General features: G+C 37.4%; 1 protein-coding gene and 1 pseudogene across 1 annotated transcript; one reads left to right on the forward strand and one right to left on the reverse strand.

Moving 5' to 3' along the window:
- The first annotated feature begins 15,564 nt into the window (after positions 1–15,564).
- On the forward strand, positions 15,565–16,896 carry LOC145114618 (Adenine nucleotide alpha hydrolases-like superfamily protein). Its single transcript, XM_079050669.1, has 4 exons — positions 15,565–15,865; positions 15,968–16,062; positions 16,271–16,392; positions 16,571–16,896. Exons 1-4 carry the CDS (start codon positions 15,679–15,681, stop codon positions 16,656–16,658), a joined length of 492 nt encoding a protein of 163 aa, XP_078906795.1. The 5' UTR covers positions 15,565–15,678; the 3' UTR covers positions 16,659–16,896.
- Positions 16,897–17,512: 616 nt separating this feature from the next.
- LOC145114620 (phytochrome A-associated F-box protein pseudogene) lies at positions 17,513–18,970 on the reverse strand (annotated as a pseudogene).
- Positions 18,971–20,542: the final 1,572 nt, after the last annotated feature.

The following is a 20,542-nucleotide window of genomic DNA, read 5'->3' on the forward strand; positions in this document are numbered from 1 at the left end:
GAGGCCACCCGATGTCTTGGGCAACTTGGTTATGAAGTTCATTATCATCCGCTCCCACTTCCATTCAAGTATCTTCGGTTGTTGTAGCAAACCTGAGGGTTTCTGGTATTCGACCTTAACCTTGGCGCAAGTAAGGCACTTGCTCACGAAGGTAGCAATCTCTGCTTTCATGTTAGGCCACCAGTATAACTTTTTAAGATCCAAATACATCTTATCTGAACCTGGGTGGACGGAATATCGAGTGCTGTGAGCTTCGGTCATGACCAAGTCTCTGAAACCACCGTGTTTCGGTGTCCAGATCCGATCCATGAGATAAAAGGCTCTGCCACCCTTCACTTCTAAGTTTTTATCCATTCCTCTCAGGGATTCACCCGCCACATTTTCAGGTTTCAAGGCTTCAAGCTGAGCCTCCTTAATTTGTGTGGACAAGTGTGAATGGATAGTCATAGTCAATGATTTGACTCTACGACCAGAGTATTCTTTCCGACTTAGGGCGTCAGCTACTACGTTGGCTTTACCGGGATGATAACGAATTTCACATTCGTAGTCACTGAGTAGCTCGACCCACCGTCGTTGTCTCATGTTGAGATCCTTCTGGTCGAATATGTGTTGAAGGCTCTTGTGGTCTGTAAAGATAGTGCTTTTCGTACCATACAGATAGTGTCTCCAGATCTTCAGAGCAAATACCACTCCTCCTAACTCAAGATCGTGTGTGGTGTAGTTTACCTCGTGTGTCTTTAGCTGTCTTGAGGCATAGGCGATGACCTTACCTCGTTGCATCAGAACACAACCAAGCCCTTGGTTGGATGCATCACAATAAACCACGAAGTATTCTATCCCTTCTGGGAGGGATAGTATCGGTGCGGTGCATAAGGCTCGCTTTAGCGTTTGGAACGCTATCTCTTGCTTCTCTTCCCAGTCAAAGGCCACGCCCTTCTGGGTCAATGTTGTAAGTGGTTTTGCAATCCTTGAGAAGTTCTAAATGAATCTGCAATAGTAGCCAGCGAGGCATAGAAATTGACGAATTTCTGTAGGCGTCTTCGGTGCTGACCAGTTCTCAATGGCTTTGATTTTGGAAGGATCCACGTGAATTCTCTCTTCGCTAACCACGTGACCCAAGAATTCGACTCTTCGAATCCAAAACTCGCATTTAGAGAACCTCGCATAAAGCTTCTCTGATCGCAGTGTTTCTAAGACCTGACGTAGATGTTGACTATGCTCCTCCTTAGTACGAGAGTAGATAAGTATGTCATCGATGAATACAATGACGAACTGATCCAAGTAAGGACGGCACACCCTATTCATTGAGTCCATGAATACTGCGGGCGCATTGGTCAATCTGAACGGCATCACTACAAACTCGTAGTGTCCATAACGAGTTCGGAAGGCTGTCTTCGGAACATCCTCCTCTAGCACTCGTAACTGTCCCTGAGCAACCAATCTTTGGTAAACCTTAGATTGTGCTCGACAATTGCTTAATCAAATTAGTCATATCTAGTTCTAGTACTTTTTCCCTCTTAATGCTCTGGGCATTTGGAAAAATTTAGAACAGATGAATATTATAGCACATGCAATCGATCCTATATCCGAAGCATGTGGGACACGATTCATAAAGACATGATACTAGACCAGTCTTTTGCTATAATATTTCTATTTCTATTTGCCAAGTTCTCATAATTCAGATTATGAAAAGGGATGTTGTAATTATAATTGAATTTTAGAACGCAAATAACGGACCCATATATAGAATTTCCTTATGTTGAGCTATTCCAACATGAAATTCATATATATATCCTTGACTAAAGATGATTAAAACCTCAATCTAAGCTTTTTAGAATTGAAGTGAAGTATAATTTCCTCCCCCTTAATTATAGCAAAACAACTTTTTCCCAATTGAAACCTTTTGTTCTCTATAATTAACATTGGTAACTTGCAACACTTATTATAATTATCATGCTCCCACTTGCATGATCATTATTAGCATGAAGCTTATGCTCCCACTAGCTTTGACATGTACTAAAAAAAAAAAAAAAACCAGCTGGACTTCTAGAAATCAATACTTTATTGACCTTCTTACCAAAGTTCATATTTCTGATACGAGATGCTTTGATAAAACTTTATCAAAATCATACACCTTTTCCTTAGATAGCACACATGTGTGTCTAAACAATTACAGAACTATGAAAAAGGATGTCGTAATCATACTCTCAATTGTTTAGACCTTTGCCATTTCTCACAAGTCCATGTTAATTTGCCGGTTAACCACACACGCTCCACTAACGACTTTGAGAATGCAAATATCACAACCGTTATCTACTTAAAATCTACTTAGTGAAAGTGTTTCCTCACCATCATTTTCATGAATCGGAGAGAAACCTTATGACACTTAGATTATATGGTGTATGTGTTCCTATCCATGTGAATTTGTCAAAACCATAATCACCAGACAAGGTTAGTGACAAATCCAAACTCATATGGATTGAACTTGTGCAGTCTCAACTTCTTGCTACCTGGCAGCACAAGGGCCTGCCATTGCTTCCAAGTTGTTATGCAACCAATTGAGAACTCTCAGAACTCATATGCAAAGCCAACTTTAACTGGAGTGGGCACAGATATAGGAATATGTCAACACGATAGGTTATAAACCTCAAGTCGTGTGCTAGCGATAAACTATAGGTTTTTTCTTTCTTGATTAGATCTGGAAACTTTTCCAAGATCTTTAAGACTCCCACTGTCCTCTTGACATATAAGACTCAATTGCCAAATATTCAAGAGATAGTGCAGATTCTTTATCAAGACAAACACTTCACACAATTGGCCTTAGTTGGTCTTTGTTTTATCCAAAACATCACAACTTACCGATTTCAAATGTACAAGAGTAGGATACATTTTACTCTTACATTTGACAAATGTTATAAACCTTTTTTTAAAGATATGTCACTCAACTTACAGTCTTAGAGTATGACTCTAATACTTGTTTTGGAACGAAGTATGACTCACCTTCTTGATTTAACCATTTCAGCAATTATTGATTCCTCTTTTTAGCCATAGGAATGCACTAAGATGTCCTTAGAGGACCAATTGTGATATGGTTTCTTAATCATTAAGATGATCACTAAACATGATACTAAAGTACTCTCCCATCTTTTCAGATTTGAGAAACTTTTATCCTTCTGGCTAATTTGATTCTTCTCATTCGTCCTGCAAAACATCGAAACTTTTCCAATGTTTCAGAATTATACTTAAACTGGTAAGTATAACCATATTTACTAAACTGTAGTAAATCATGACGAATAGTCTTATCGATCTTTTGTGGTGGACTTGACCAGTGCACAAGAATGTGTACTCGATCCCTTAGTCCTTCACTTGACTCACATATAAATGTGAACAAGGAATTAGTCTTAATTTTCCAAAGCTAAAAGTTATCATTCATCATATTATACAACTTGCATGATTCCAAGTTTCGGTCAAATTGAAACTTGGTTGATGAGAATCTTTCCTTATTTGGTAAATTTAGACACTACCACAAATGAAATAATCAAATTTACATTTCCATTATTGCTAGAACCATACAAACATCAATTTTTCATAAAATGCCATTGCAAGGAGATATAATAAAATAAAACAAAATTTTATTTATTTATAAATGCGGAAAAAACTTTTTCCTTACAATGCAACTTTAAATGAAAAACAATGCTATTACATATTTCCTAGCAATCTATCATAACTCTCTAAGTAGTAGCTCAAGAATTCTGATCACCGAACCATACGATCGAAATCCATCTTCGCGATCAGAATCAACATACTCTTCTTTAAGCTTCCTCTTTTTTCTTTGATTCTTAAAACTTCAACATGTGACCCAGTCACATCAAGTAATAAGAATCTCCAAATGGAACTTAACAGAGTTAGATAGTGGACTTACCTGAAGTAGAGTCAAACTTTTGACTTGACCAACCTTATGATCTTTCAGGTAAATAGGACAGCTTTACAACCAATGCCCCTTCCTTTGGCAATATAATCATATGGACTCTTTAGGAATGGTACACAGGACTATCTCAGACTTAGCCTTTCTCTTTACCATTTGGTCAACCGAGTTTACTATGGCCGATCCCCTTCCATTGGGAAGAGAAAGCTTTTTGGATTTCCAATGTCACCAATTTGTCAATGCCCATGGTAGTTTGGGAAGTTGATCTACTAATCAATTTTGCTTTACTAGAGCTCCAAATCATTTCTGATTCAGCAGCACCAAGGAAATAGATAAGATCATTAAGGGTCATGTCATAGTCTTTTTCAGAGTAGTCCCAAAGGACACTCACTGTGTGACTTAGAAAGTGATTGACCAACCAACTTTCTCAAGACTTTGACACCCAACTCTCCCGGCTTGTCAATATGTGACTTCATCTCCAAGATGTGATCACACATAGACCTTGCTTGCCAATAGGGCTTGAGTGACCTTGAACTTGTGGGTTAGGGAGAATAATTGGAGGAGGTGGAGGAATTGAAGTATGATTTCCATGATCCAATCACGGGACATCATCTTCATTAGGAAAGCTTGTTCCAAGAATTTTGGGAAGATCATAATTGTCTAAACCAGACATCTTTTGGGAGATATTCAAGATAGTTGATTTAAAGTCCTTAACATAACACCCAATATGAAATATTAAGGCTAGGAACCAACACAATAATTTATAACTTGGAAGAGGGATGCCGTAATCCAAGCTATAAAATATTTGAAGGTAGGTGAATGACGATTCACCAATTTCCACCATGAAAAATGAAATAAATTATTATGTTTTAATTGGATTTGAAACTCCTAGATCTTTTGAGATTCATTGAACTTTCAATGGCATGTTTCAATCTCGAGTGTGCCCTTCGGGTTTTGTGACTGGGATGCCGAGGATCACAAAACAAGGTGTGAAGTAACCATATCAATTACTTGGTACCCTTAATGTATTACCCCTCAATCGATGTGCCGGTTAACCACACGCGCTCCATCGATACTATGATAAACATTAAGTTACCCTTTGCCTACCTTGTTAAGTCCAACTAGTGTGTCGATTAACCACACGCGCTCCACTAACCGACTTAAGCAAAGTGCAAAGTGTAATTTCATGGGTTAGCACCTTATTCACATTTTTCCTAAAGTAACTAAGATTGGGAATTTATAAAACATTTAGTTACTTTATGATCATCATACTTTTAATGAAGATTTAAAGTCCTTGTCTTACCCGTTTGGCTAACGACCCTCCACCGATCAAGGAAGCGGTGGGTGAGAGTGGACACCCATTAAGCTGCCATTTTATAGGCAGCAACCTTATACCCCCCTTATAGACCAGCTTCGTGAATGAGGCCTACTAACGGTAAAACGACTTGTTCTTATACATATATAATTATTATTAACTTATAATATTATAAAGTATAAGGGTTGAATTTTAACTTTTAAAATTCTAGGGGTTGGAACTAAAGTTTTTAAAGTGACTTTACATGTTCCAAAACTCGAGGGCAAGTTTTGTAACTTTCAAAACTTTTCATCTTTCATAACTTATGAGTTAAATGGTTTATTAAAATGAGAGACATTTCGTTTTATGTAACCTATGTGTTTCTTTAATGGACTTTAAAAGAATGACTTTTGGTAATCCATAACTCGATGACAAATTATGGATTCCATTAAAACACATAATGCTCAAGAATTAAACTAACAAGCAAGTTACAAATAATTCCTATGATCTTCTAAACTCATAAGTTCATGAACATGCATATCATCTATTTCACGAATCATAAAATTAACCATATAAAACTTGAAATTTTGATAATAGCTATTGAAAATGGATTAGCATGACCATTACACCATCTAAAAAAAGTTTTATAAGACCAAAACAGTTTAGGGTAATGTTTCTAGTCCATTTCCAACAGCAAAAGTCGAAAATCTGCACTCTGCCTGGCCAACTCGTCGAGTGCAAGAACTGACTTGCCGAGTTATTTGAAGATACGCTTGGACTCGTCGAGTCCCCCCATGGACTCGGCAAGTCCCCTGTGCAGACAGCAAGAATTTCGACTTTTTCAGCTATTTCGCATCAAGTATCAAACAAACAAGGCTAGGCTCTGATACCACTGAAGGGTTTTGAGCATTCTAACACTCCTAAGGTGTTCATGCAACCCTAGAAACCTTGGATCTATGTTTGACTAAGATACATGCAAAATTGATTTTCCAATGTTCATAATCCTATCTAGCATACATGGGGAACTTTAAACATAAAAGTAAGCTAGAAAACGTACCTTGTAGTAGTTTGGATTCCTTGAAAAACCTTGAGAGCCTAGCACCCCAAGTGTGATGCCTCAAATGTCTCACACAACACCAAATGCACTTGGAATAAACTTTGAGAGAAATGCCACACTACTTGTAGTAAGCTAGAAAACGTACCTTGTAGTAGTTTGGATTCCTTGAAAAACCTTGAGAGCCTAGCACCCCAAGTGTGATGCCTCAAATGTCTCACACAACACCAAATGCACTTGGAATAAACTTTGAGAGAAATGCCACACTACTTGAAATCGGCTAGCCCTCTTCTTTCTTCCTTAAGTGCCGATTTTGGTGAACATAAGGATCCTTATATAGTGTGTTACAATTAGGGTTACACCATGTAAACCCTAATTGTCATGACCTTTCATTTCCATGACCCATGGATTCTATAACCACCATGGAGCATCCATGGAGCATCCTATGGGTTTTGGCCCAACTTGATAATCCATGGAGCATTAGCCCACTATACAAGTATGAGTGATTTACACAATCAACCCATATATTTAATTAGTCTTCTTTTGATCACTTAAATAATTCCAAATTAATTCTTGATCAATAATAATTAAATAATACTATTAATATATTAGAACTTATAATATATTAATAAACCATAAGTGTTATTTCTCTCATTTTAGTCTATCCAAATGCATGATGTCATGCAACCCAAATGGACCATGCCAAACCGGGTCAAGTACATACCATAAATAGTTATAGAATTAGACACCTTATCCAACAGTCTCCCACTTGGATAAGTCTAATAATTATAACTGCAAGTATGACTTCAGGAACCGATCAGCAATCGTAGCTCTTTCAAGGTCTCTCGGAACTGAGATGATGATGATACGCCATTTAAGATAAGTGATCATATAATCCTCTGTTCTAGATATCAGCGGGACAAATACATGGAACAATGTCTTACTTATTGTCCAGCAGTTTGTTTCTCGATTTCTGATTTATTTGACATCGAACTTATTTGAACACATCAACTTAGTTCTGACCGGGCCCGGTACATGGGTCCAGACAAAATCATCGAGGGGCCCAGATATCGCTTCTAATCCAAGAAGGAACAGATAAACTTCGACTCATATGCTTGTTCTACTACTTGTTGAATCATACACAAAGGCAAGCTTTATAACATCGAGTTACCAATGCGTTTTCGTACGATCAATGTATAACCAATTCATAGGCAACAAGTCATATCTCTAGGTTTGAAGACTTATATGATATTACTGTCTCACGATCACTCGAGATAAATTCCATGAAGTGATACCAGTGAGCGTGGGTTGAATCCAATACTCAGAACTTATGAGCACTCATGAGTGTTGTAGCACCACTTTGTCCAACATCTTAGACCTCTACAAGCCAACCCATGACAGTCTTGATTCATATCTACTTCCAACATATGACCGACTGTGGATGGTTTGAATAACTTAGTCATTCAGGAAGAGCGATTTAGTTATTCTGGAAGTCAAAACATGCAAAGTGAAACACAAGAATAATCGAATCAACTATGGTCTCAGAACTTATGAATATAAATAAAACCACCTTTTATTTATCACCATATTGATTACACATTATTCATTGTATACTGTTTCAAACTATCAACTTTACACTTGAATTAAAACAATAGTTGTCCCATGCTCCGAGCATGTACACTATGTTTTCTAAAACACTAGTCATGCCATACACCAAGTATGCACACTATGTTTGTCTAAACATTAGTCATGCCATACACCAAGTATGCACACTAAGTTTGTCTATGATCTTTACTTTGTGAAATAGATCGACTGAACATTAATTCCAATGATACTCATTTCACAATCCCAAATCCTTACCGCAAATGCACGAATGCCAGATTCCTGCTATTTACTTAAATCTGTTAGATTCTAAACTTATATGCATGGGTCCTCTTGTAATGATTATGCACAAAGTCACAAATACTTGTCAACAGACATTACAGAGTACTCCAATAGAGACCAACTCCATGGAACCGAAGTCTCATATTCAAAGTTCATTGCCTTTGAACATTCTTCTTGCATTAAGTTTCCTAATCTTACACAAATTTTATATTTTTGGGCCTAATATGTATAAAATTAAAATAGATGGGCCATTTCTAACAAAAAATCAGGGGGGCACAACCCCCCTTGCCCCTATAAAGTTCTGCCCTTGTATATGGTTGAAATATCAGCTCGGAAAGCGAACCTACACGATCCATTAGGAATTTGGTTCTCCACCGTGACCCTTCTAAACCCTAACACTTCCTACTATGGTGAATCAATATTATGAAAATGTTATCAATACAGTTGCAATTCGGGAAGAAACAAAAGAAAATCATCATCAACCTTCAGAAACCAAGAAACCAATAGTAGAGTAAAGAAAAATAAAATCATTACAAACTCATTGTATACTACATTAACATCTACTTGGGAAAAGGTTCCCCGAATACTTCACATTGTTAAAAGCAAAAGGAAGGAATGTAGAAAAATGGCTTTCTTTTTTGTTTCTCAAAAACTTTTTGTACGTGGAAGGACGAAGAAGACAATGGGTTTCTTGGATGAATAATGATACTATAAGGTATAATTACCATCACTAATAGTGTCAACATATTAACCAATACTAGAGATAAAAAAAACATGGGCCAATTTACCCTCACATGGTATAAATCACAAAGCAAATGACATTAGCCAAAAGGATGGACATTGTAGCAAACATAAATCACAAGGATCAACGATGTAAAAAATTTTGGACCAAAATGACCTATTTCACCTTATTATATGGACCATTTATATAATTTACTCATAATTTTATAAACCAAACCGACTAAATTAATAGACTCGACCGGACTAGCCAGATCAATTGAACCGGTTTGGTCCCACATGTTTCAGGGGTGAGCATGGTTCACGAACATTACTAGACCAAAACTGGTTGGGATCGAAACTGAAATTGAGATGTTGTGCAAACCGAATGTCACACCCCCAAACCAGAACGACGGAAACGTTCAGGGGCGGAGGACATCATGTACAGTATCATAACAATACATAATAGTAAAACAAGCAACAACATCATCCATTGCATTAATAGTATAATTTAATACAAGCGTGTTCTGAATAGTTTGAAAGACACCAAAAGTAAGAATCAAAATAAGAGATGAGTCTTGAACGTGCTCCATCTTCTCAAAATCTGGTCATCGGTACCTGTCTACTGGTGACCCGAGAATACAAGTTATTTTGAAAGCGTAGATCAGCATTAAAGCTGGTGAGTTCATAAGTATTTTAGTGTCATTGTTTGTATAAGTTTGAAGAAAGTGTTTGTAAATGTTTGATGTAAAAGTGTGTAAGTGTTTGATGTAAATGTTTGTAAACTTCCTAGAAAATCCTATATTTTCTACTAAAGTAGTCTTCTACCAAGACCCAACTGTTCTTTATGTTTGTTCTTTTGTAAAAGTGAGTGTTTTCCCAAAGTTTGACTATCATTACCAAAATATAGTTTTCATTACCGTTTATGTGAGAAGATCACAATGTGAATGAAATGGGAAAAATGAAGATGTACTATAGTTTTATCTAAGTAATTACCAATGTACTAACTACCTTAAACCTGTTTGTTTAATTAAGGTAAAATGTGATAAGATTGTAACCATACTTGACTGACTAGTATAACACGAAGTTCGAGACGTCGAAATGATATGACATTCGTCACCCGTAGACCTGCAGGTCCCATTGTAGCTAGCAGCAAGGTGTAGGATGGTCAATCTCGTATAGATCTATACACAAATTCACGCTCTTCCTCCAGGAGACTCTGGATACAAAATGTGACACAGCAGTATATTGCCATGCCATGAAGTAGTGGCTCACATTAATGTTATAGTATTCTTGTATTTGTATAGTATGTTCTCTCTGTCTCAGTGTATAGTATGTATTGTTTCTCGTTATAGTATGTATTGTTTCTCGTTATAGTATGTATTGTTTCTCGCTATAGTATGTTTGAACTAACTCATGTATGAACTGACTCTTGTATGTTTCATTGTTCTAGAAATAGTAAGTAGTGACTTCCTAAACTATACCTATTATAGTTTACTAGCAATGTTGTTTGTATGAGTGAACATGTTTGTACACCTTTGCTACCCAAAGGTATTGAACTGAACTAAGAACTTTGACATCTATATACATATACATAATATGTAACTAAGATTCAAACGACATTCGGACAAACAACCGATACCCTAAGTCCACAACCAAACAAGGAACAGGAAATAAGGCGAGGTATCTGTCCTAAGCCCTTTCAATCCTACTTATATAACTATATCCATATAGACATGATTTTGACAATATATAAGTTTAAAAGAGTTTTGATAAAGTGTTTTGCATATAAAAGAGTTTATAAAATGATTTGAAGCAGTTTGTTTGATAACACAGTTTGAAGTATAAGAAATCCAGTTGTTTGATAGTTATTAATCACATATGATTGATATAATAACTATAAATGTTTCTACTTGTATTCCCCCCCCCCCCATAAAAGCATTTAAAATCATTTAAAAGATAAGTTAAGGGGTATGAACTCACCTTCAGTGAGTGATACGAATGAAAGATCGATAAAGGATGTTAAGTGTCAAGTGAAGCCTCGAGCACAAACGGATCCTAATAAGCATATAGTGACACATATATGTATATAATTAGTGTATATACAACTAATCATGCAAGGAAAACACCTTATAGACTAGGAAACACTTAGATTGAAGTGTTATAATCACATATGATTGCATCAAAGGGGTTTACGGCCACACTAGGGTGTGTACGGCCATTGGTGTGTACGGCCAATGGGTGTACGGTCATGGAGTGTACGGCCGTACACTCATGGATGAAGTATGCAAAAAGGGTGTTTTATGGCCCTATGTAGCATCCATTAAGTGTTTATGATCAAGTGTAGGGATATGGGGTGTTTTTTAGGCCAATACATGCAGTAAACAAGGGTTTACGACCATATGAGGTGTGTACGGCCGTACACCCTTCATGTTTATGCATTAAGATGACGATCCAAGGCTAAAAACAAGTGTTTCGCAAGCTTAACTAGCAGATAGGAGAGATACTCACACTTTTGAAGGCTTCTAAGGAGTTCACGGCCCAAGAACAAGTAGGTGTTCTTGATGTTCTTGGTGTTCTTGAAGATCTAACCCAAAAGAGGTGATTTCACGGATGAAATCAAGGGATTTTACTAGATCAAGAAGGATAATCAACTAAAAATGGAAGGAATGCTTACATTTTTGAAGATCCACGTGAAATGCTTGATGATAGTTGAGAGAGAATTGACTTTTCTTGACTTGGAAGTGTAAGAAATGAAGAATAATGAAGGATTATCCTTCATAAAGGCATGAGTTCACGGCCACAATGGGTGTACGGCTGTACACCCATGTGTACGGCCGTACACTCCTCTTGAAGGAGTGTTTGGTCCGATTGCAATACTATGAAGTTAAGCTAACTCATCCTTAAACCCAAACCTTGAATGTACTAGGCTTAGAACACTCAAACATACCCTAAACAATGCTAAAAGATAGCAGGAACGAGTCTGACTTTGATTGAATTGAATGACTGTACAAGATAGAAATTTTGGGTTGTCACACATAACCATCGGGTTGGAATGCCCAGGTCTGTTGGCTATCGCACAAAGCAGAGGAGCCTCAACCACCAATCAACATGTGCACATATATCAGATAATCACATAACAGTCTATAGACATACAAACCGATCTAACCGATCATACTAGCATAACATCATCCTATCTACCACGATATTGATCTACAGATCATAGCAAGATAATACCATCCTATCTACCAGGATGCTAATCTAACAGCTCATACTAGCATAACATATCAGAGTAACAATCAAAAAGGGCCGACCTTGGTGCCTTAGACCCTTGAGCATAGTTAGGAAAACTCACCTCACAGCTGTCGAACTGAAGTGATAAGCTCAAACTCTCGAACCACATCCACAAACTCCACCACCTATATTTACCATGAGACCACTCCCATAAATTCCCAATTACTAAAATACCCCTCCAGAGGTCAAATTGGTCAACCCTTGGTCAAAGTCAAAGTCAACAGTCCATGTTGACCCAACTCGTCGAGTGCAGCTAGCAACTCGTCGAGTTCCTTAAGGGTTCAGAAGGTCATAAAACCCTCACTGACTCGCCGAGTTTACCACCAACTCGTCGAGTCTATGCGTAATCTGAAGTCGAGGAAACCCTAACTGGCTCGTCGAGTCACCCTACTGACTCGCCGAGTCCATGCAGAAACCTTCAAGGCCAATCTTCATCGGACTCGCCGAGTTGGCCAAGCAACTCGTCGAGTCTCTTCAGTCCTTTCTCCATTCAGATGCTTATAAGCCACCCCAAAGCTCCATATTGCAGATCTGAGTTCCTAGAGCATACTTCCTATGTAAAGTTGCAAACTTTACGTACATGCAAGGTGCTAAGGGCCAAAATCAAGCTAGAGAAGAGGTTCTAAGTGAGGATAAGGCATTATCTTGCTAAAGGCTGAAACTTTATGACCATAAGAACCAAGATGAGCCTAGATCTGAAGTTGCAACTTCAGATCATGATCATTACCCGAAATGAAACACCAAACAAGCTAAAATGGCCCTAATCTTAACATAAAGAGATCTAAGTATAAAAGGGTCAAGTTACAAGCTTTTTACCTCAGGCTAGCTCCCAAAACGATGTAGATGGCAGATCCACTTCCTCTTCTTCAATCCAAGCCTCTAAATCTTTGAGTTCTCTTAATGAAAGCACCAAAACACACTTTAGTTCCTCACACACTCAAGAATGGAGTCTAGATTGATTAGGGTTTCCTTTTAGCCGTCAACAAGTGATAAGGGGGCTGAAGGAATGAACTTAAGGTCCTTTAAATAGGGTGCAAACCTTGAAATTAGGGTTTTCTCATTCCAGCTCCAACTCATCGAGTCTGTCCTCCGACTCGTCGACTCGGTCACTTAAGACCCACGACCAAAACCGTGTCTACTCGACGAGTCAGGGCATCCAACTCGTCGAGTCGACATTTTCAATGGAAATATAAGACTGAAAGTTTGTACCTGAGAGTCGGGGTGTTACACACACACACACACACACACACACATATATATATATATATATATATATATATATATATATATATATATATATATATATATTGTAACATCCTATTTCGAGAAGTTTCTTATTTCGGGATTGTGAACAAGAAATGGATTTAGTAAAGACATTAGGCTTGGTTTAAAAGCTCTTTATTGGTTTGCTTATATTCTTTGTGTTTATTTCTTGGTCCTATTTCAGCATTGTACTTTAAAAAAATCGTATTTCAACATTGTACTTTGAAATTTTCCTATTTCAGCATTGTACTTTAATAATGTTCCACGTTTTGTATTTTTGGTACTATTTAGGCCATATTCTAGCAATGTACTTGGATAATCTTCCTATTTTAGCATTGTACTTTGAAAAAAGTCTTATTTCACCATTGTATTGAGAAAGTCGTGCTACTTCGAAAATGAACTATTTCCTATAATTTACATCATTTAAAACCTTTTTAGGTTCTGTATTCAATGGTAAGTATGTGAAGATTTTGAGGAACATATCCATATTATGGAGAGCTGCAAGGAAATAACATCCTTGATATTGTCAAAAAAATCATTTATGAACCGGTATCCCACGAGTAATTTGTTTAATTTACATTTTCCCTATTATAAAACTGAACTTTGGATCCTATACAGGTGCTGCTGTTTTGGCTACTTAAATTGTCATGTCCTGAATTTTGCGTCTTTTGTGTAACTACTATAAGGCATGTTTTTTTGTTGTAATTTTTTTACTGTTATTGTAACATCCCAAAAATTTCATAAAAATTTAAACCTTTCAAAACAACCATTTTTCTATAGAAGTATTTACAAAAACCGTTGTTTCCAAAACATTATTTAAAAATCAGAATCTCTTTCAACATAGTTTTCAAAACATTCATATTATCATAGTTTCCCAGAAATCCTAAGTCCAATACGTGAGGATGTGTACGGTCACGCCTTCACCCAAACAAGATCCGCTGAAGTACCTGAAACCATAAACCAAAACTGTAAGCACAAAGCTTAGTGAATTCCCCCAAAATACAACACCCAACCAAATAACATATACAAATAACAACATATATACATGGCCTTCATCATGACTGGAACGCCTCACCGGCCTACAGTCCATCCACAGAGCCTTCAGTCTGACTGGAACGCCACACTGGCCTGCAGTCTTTCTGGTACGCTCACAGAACCTTCAGCATGACTGGTACGCCTCACCAGGCCTTCGGCCTATCTGGAACGTTCTCGGGGCCTTCAGCCTAACTGGTACGCCCCACAGGCCTTCAGTCTATCTGGGACACCCTGGGTCTGTTGGCCTTCATCACAAAGCAGGTCCGCCTCAACCCAACCACACATAACCATGTCGACATATATATAACCAATAAGCATACATATAACATATCGATATAAATATTATCGGGTTTGTTGACCGGCAGCACAAAACAGTACAGTCTCAACCCAACCACACTACATCAACACATGCTACTGGAAAACATATAGCCAGAACATATAACAGACAGATCTAACAGATCACTAAGCATAACATCATCTTATCTACCAAGATATCGAGGTAACATTTTATTGTGATTTTATATATTAGTTTAAACATTTTATCTGCTATGCATTGGTATGGAACAAATTAATATTTGTTATATATTATTGTGATATTTATAGATAAATAAGAAAACAGGTTAAAATTTATAGATTTTATAATTAAATGATAAATAGGAAAAAACAAAGTTTCAGAAAATAAATTAGTGGGCTGGTTTGATTAATAAATAAAAACACGAATTAATTTTTTTAGGTGATAAATAATGGAGAAAAAGGAAACATTGTGTTTTCATGGATAATAAACGGCTAACTCATTTATATATTTTTATGTTTTTTTAAAAAATTTAAATAAGGACAAAGATGTCAAAACAAAAAAAAAAATTTAAGTGGAAGAATCAAATAAACATGTGGAAATATCACTTCCCATAGACTACAGATTTATGTTGGAGATAATTATGTAAGTTCGGTGATCAATTTCCAAACGAGGCTGTGACTTGTGAGCCCCACGAATATATGCAAGGAAGTGGTGACCGATTTCCATACGAAGTGCTGTGGGGTCCACCGGCGTCAAATCATCGTCATTCATAAGTAACGGCGTTAATTCTCCGTGGAATAAGTTCGATCTCGGCTATTCTGGAATTACGTATGCACATTGCACAGCACAAGTATTTGTAGAGACGAGAGTATAGAAATCCAGCGAACGAAGCTGAAGCTAAAGCTAAAGTGTGAAAAATGGAAGCGGAACAGAAACCGGTGCCGGTGATGATCGTCGGAGTAGATGACAGCGAGCATAGCTTTTACGCACTTGAGTGGACTTTGGATCACTTCCTAACTCCATCTTCTCCCAATTCTCCCTTCAAACTAATCGTCGTTCACTCCAAGCCTTCTCCTACTTCTGCAATCGGCTTCGCGGGTCCTGGTGAATCAATTGATCTGACACTTTATACCACTACTTTTCTGTGTCTTGGAATTGGATGCTAATTAATTTGTTTAATCGCATACCATTGTCTATTGAATTCAGGTGCGGCGGATGTTTTTCCGTTTGTGGATGCGGATTTGAAGAAGATCGCTGCTCGAGTGGTGGAAAGGGCAAAAGAGCTTTGCCATTCGAAATCGGTTTGTACTTTGTTTCATCTTTTCAGTGGAATCTAACTCTGCGGATAGATGTCAACTCGTTGTTGCAATTTACTCCGCAAACAAAACGAAACTTTGAGTATAAACTATAAAGTAACCCTAGGCCGTATCAGTAACGCATCTGAAATTTTTGGTTTCATTTTAATTGTTTGGATCGTTTGTAGAAGATGATGATGATTTTGTATTGTAGGTAGATGATGTGAATGTGGAAGTTGTGGAAGGCGATGCTAGGAACGTTCTATGTGAAGCTGTAGAGAGGCACCATGCCACCATATTGGTAGTTGGTAGCCATGGTTATGGAGCAATTAAAAGGTAATCTTGTTTACTTATCACTTATGTATGCATCAACTCGACTGTTGGAAACTAATTGCAGTTTAGATCAGATGGATTTGGGAATGCATTCTATCAAATCTTCATTCTTGTGTTTAATGTACCCAAAGTATTTTAACACCCTACAAAACTAGTGCTTTTGTTTTTTGGTTTTTTGTAGGGCGGTTTTGGGAAGTGTGAGTGACTATGTTACTCATCATGCCCATTGCACCGTGATGATAGTGAAGAAGCCCAAGACCAAACATTGAGAGGATTGAGCTGAACATCATGTCACAAATGGTGCCTTTATTCTTCCAAATCTGGGCCTTCTACCATTGTTATTGCTTATTTGTTAGGTTGAAGATTTAAGAAATTATTGGTGTGTATTTCCTTACTAAAACTACCTGCAACTTCAAATATTTGTGTATGTATTTTGTATTTACACTATAAACATCTTAATTATAGTCGATTGTCATTATCTTAATAAAACCTGCTTCAGTTAATTAATTCTCTTGACAGCCTTTTGCTACTGCTCGGTTTTGTTTTGTAGATCAATCTTGACGATTAAAAAAATGAAACTTTAAGCATTTAAATATAAGTTTTAGGTATCAAATGTTCTGAATATTTAAAAAATTTGAACTTACAAATTTACATGCATGAAATTTGATGGTTTTACTATGCGACTAGGGGATGCAATTATTCCACCTAAATCACATAAATTTTTTAAAGAATCTTTTGTGCCAATATATATTGTAAAAATTTTGAGATTTCTGCACTTGCACTTGCTGAGTCGCAAACCTTAGAAAATAACAAAAAGTCGATTGTTGGTCAACCTGTTCAATCCATATGAAAAAATAATTGTTTTGATATGTTTTTCAATAAGATGCTTAGGCCTTACGAAATGTATGTTTTGCAAGTTGGTATAATTAAAATTAATATGTATTGTATGAGTATGACCTTACTAATTGTGGAGCCAGAAATCTCTGTACCGACATATCTATTCTGATTTCTGAGGGTGAAATTAAGATCATATATATTAATATGTTTCCCACCAAACCAAATAAAGATGAGGGAACAACAAACAAAATCTGGTTGGCAGTAATCCCTTACATAAAACATGCAATTTGGAAGGATGATTCTTGCACACACTTAAACTCATAAAAACTGACAATATGTAAATCCATTTCTAAAGCTTGCACATTGCCATTGTTCAGAATAATTCAAGGCACGGAATGGCAAGACAGAAGCATCTAACTGATAACATATAGCATAATATATGCTCAAAATTCATCTCTAAGTTAGTAAATGATATGAGCTTGGAAATAATCTATGCATCTAAGTGAAAGAAAGAAAGAAGGAGCATTGGATATGGATTAAGCATTTTAAATTTTTACGTGTATAAGGGCCAATCGGTCCACGCACCAGACACATGCCCATTCTCACAGACATAAGCTCGAACAACTGGCTCCCCATCGTCATGAAACCCATACGCAGGCCGCAAACAGAAAGCCGCATGCAAGTCATACACTTGACTAATAGAACAATAAGCACAATTCAAATCAATTCTGCTGCGATTCCCATCTTTAATCGTCCTCCAAACCCTAGATCTCTTAAAATCCTTGAACACCCCCCTAAAAAGCATGTAATTACGCTTCTCCTCGATGTGCACACAACCAGGCCAATCACAAATGTATAAACAATCACCCCTGAATCGACTTGCCAACAATTTATTTCCTTGCTCACGGCTCAAATTCCAAGCACCAGATGCCAAATGGGACCTTGAAGATCTACAAATTTTTCTTCGTTTACAGACACCAAAATCAACAACAACAACAATGCCGTCGTTACCTTCTGTTCCTTCTTCAGAAACCTCCTCGGATTTATGGCAAACATTACCGTAAGCAGAATCATAGTAGAGATCGTCGTACAAAGACCAAGAACAATCAGAGCTGTTAACGGAACTTTTCAGCTCTTTCATCTTATCATCGTCAGTAATTCTAGAACAAGAAGGATTTGATACGGATTTACCCGGTTGAAACAGATTAGTTTCATGATAGTTTTCATCTGGACCTAGTTCGCGTTCGAGCCCGAGATCTGAATTTTCGAGGAGGACGCCGGAGTGGAGGAGGCCAGGGCAGCAAACGGAAAGCTTGTGAAGGGACGCCCAGCCGCCAGGTGGAGAGATGGAAGAGGTGATTGGAGTGTTCGATTGGAGGAGATCGGAGACGACGGAAGGGATTGTCTGATGGCATTTGGTTTTCCAGCAAATCGTGCGAATCATATTCGAGAATTTAGTACAAACGCAAGCGAGACGAGACCAGTTACGAGGATCATCTTCGATCTTGAAAAATATGTTTAGAACAACATCGTCGGAAAGATAGGAGAACAGATTTTCAGTGCCAGTTTCAGACATTTTCCACTTGTTTTTCGTCGAATAATTGGGAAAACACACAGCAAATTCTCTCCTTGATCTGCGAAAACGAATCAGAAGTTCCTTCTTGTTGAAACACTCTAGAGTTCTTTTTAGCCTCGCGATTCAATTCAAGAATGAAATGGTTGGTGGGGCTAAGGGAGGAGATCTCACAATATGTACACTGAACATAGATGATTTTCGTCGGGATTTCTCGCCCGCTTTATCATATTTACAAACTAGCCCCTATAGTTTTGGTTAAAAATTAATGAAGTATTAAAATAGAAATCTTTTTCTCTTTTTTACAAATAAGATGTCTGACTGTTATCCTATCAAATAAGATAGTGAGAAATCTTATCTGTTTTCTACAAATAAGATGGTCAGTTTCAGACATTTTCCACTTGTTTTACAAATCCTATATGTTTTTTACATTTTTCATTTGTTTTTCGTCGAAAAATCTGTTTTTTGATGGATCATTCAGGATGTGCATCAACTATCGAGAATTAAACAAACTCACCATCAAAAATTGATATCCACTCCTGAGTATCAATGACATGTTTGATCAGCTACAAAGATCCTACTACTACTCAAAGATCGATCTGAGATCCGACTATCATCAACACAAAGTTCAAGAAGCTGACATTTCAAATACAACATTCAGGACTCGGTACGCTCACTAAGATGTTTATGGTTATGCCATTCGGACTGAACAACACACCAGCCGTATTCATGGATCTTATGAATCGGGTGTATAAACCCTATTTGGATAAATTTCTGATCTTGTTCATCGATGACATATTAATATATTCATGAACCAAGTAAGAACATGGACAACACTTGCAATTAATTCTGGAACTGTTAAGAAAGGAGAAAATTTATGCAAAGTTCTCCAAATGTGAGTTCTGGATGAACGAAGTGCATTTTCTTGGCCATATGGTCAGTAGCAAAGGGATTTATGTTGATCCCGCGAAGATCGAAGCGGCTAGGGATAGGAAGGCACCAACAACGCCAACCGACGTACGCTAATTCCTAGGGCTTGCGGGCTATTACCGGAGATTCATCGAAAATTTCTCAAAAAAATATCCAAGCCTCTCACCGCTCTAACCCAGAAAGACAATAAGTTCAATTAAGGAGCAAACAAGAGTCTACCTTCCAGAAATTGAAATAATTGTTGTGCAGTGCACCAATTTTTTCTCTTCCAGAGGGAACAAAATACTTTGTAGTATTCTGTGATGCCTCTCACCAAGGGTTAGGATGGGTATTGATTCAAAGGAATAAAGTCATTGCATAGGCATCCAAACAACTTAAGCCAAACGAGACCAACTACACTACCCATGACTAAGAATTAGGAGTTGTAGTGTTTGCCTTAAAAATTTGGAGACACTACCTATACGAAATGAAGTGTATCGTGTTCACCGACCACAAAAGCCTTCAAAACATCTTCGATCAGAAGGAGCTCAACATGAGACAATGAAGGTGGGTCGAATTGCTAAATGATTACGAATGCGAAAATCGTTATCATCCTGGTAAAGCGAATGTCGTAGCAAATGATTTGAGCTGGAAAGAACAAGAAAATACACTTCGTGTAAAGGCTTTAACCATAACAATCCACTCCAATATTACCACCAAAATTCGAGACGCTCAGCTGGAAGCACTCAAACCCGAAAATCCCATAGAAGAAAACCTACGAGGAATGAACAAATAGTTTGACCTCAAGGAAGACGGAACATGATATTTCATGAA

Source organism: Lactuca virosa, chromosome 5 (genome assembly GCF_052849685.1).
Source record: "Lactuca virosa cultivar CGN04683 chromosome 5, Lactuca_virosa_CGN04683_v6, whole genome shotgun sequence".
In the NCBI taxonomy this organism is placed as follows: Eukaryota; Viridiplantae; Streptophyta; class Magnoliopsida; order Asterales; family Asteraceae; genus Lactuca; species Lactuca virosa.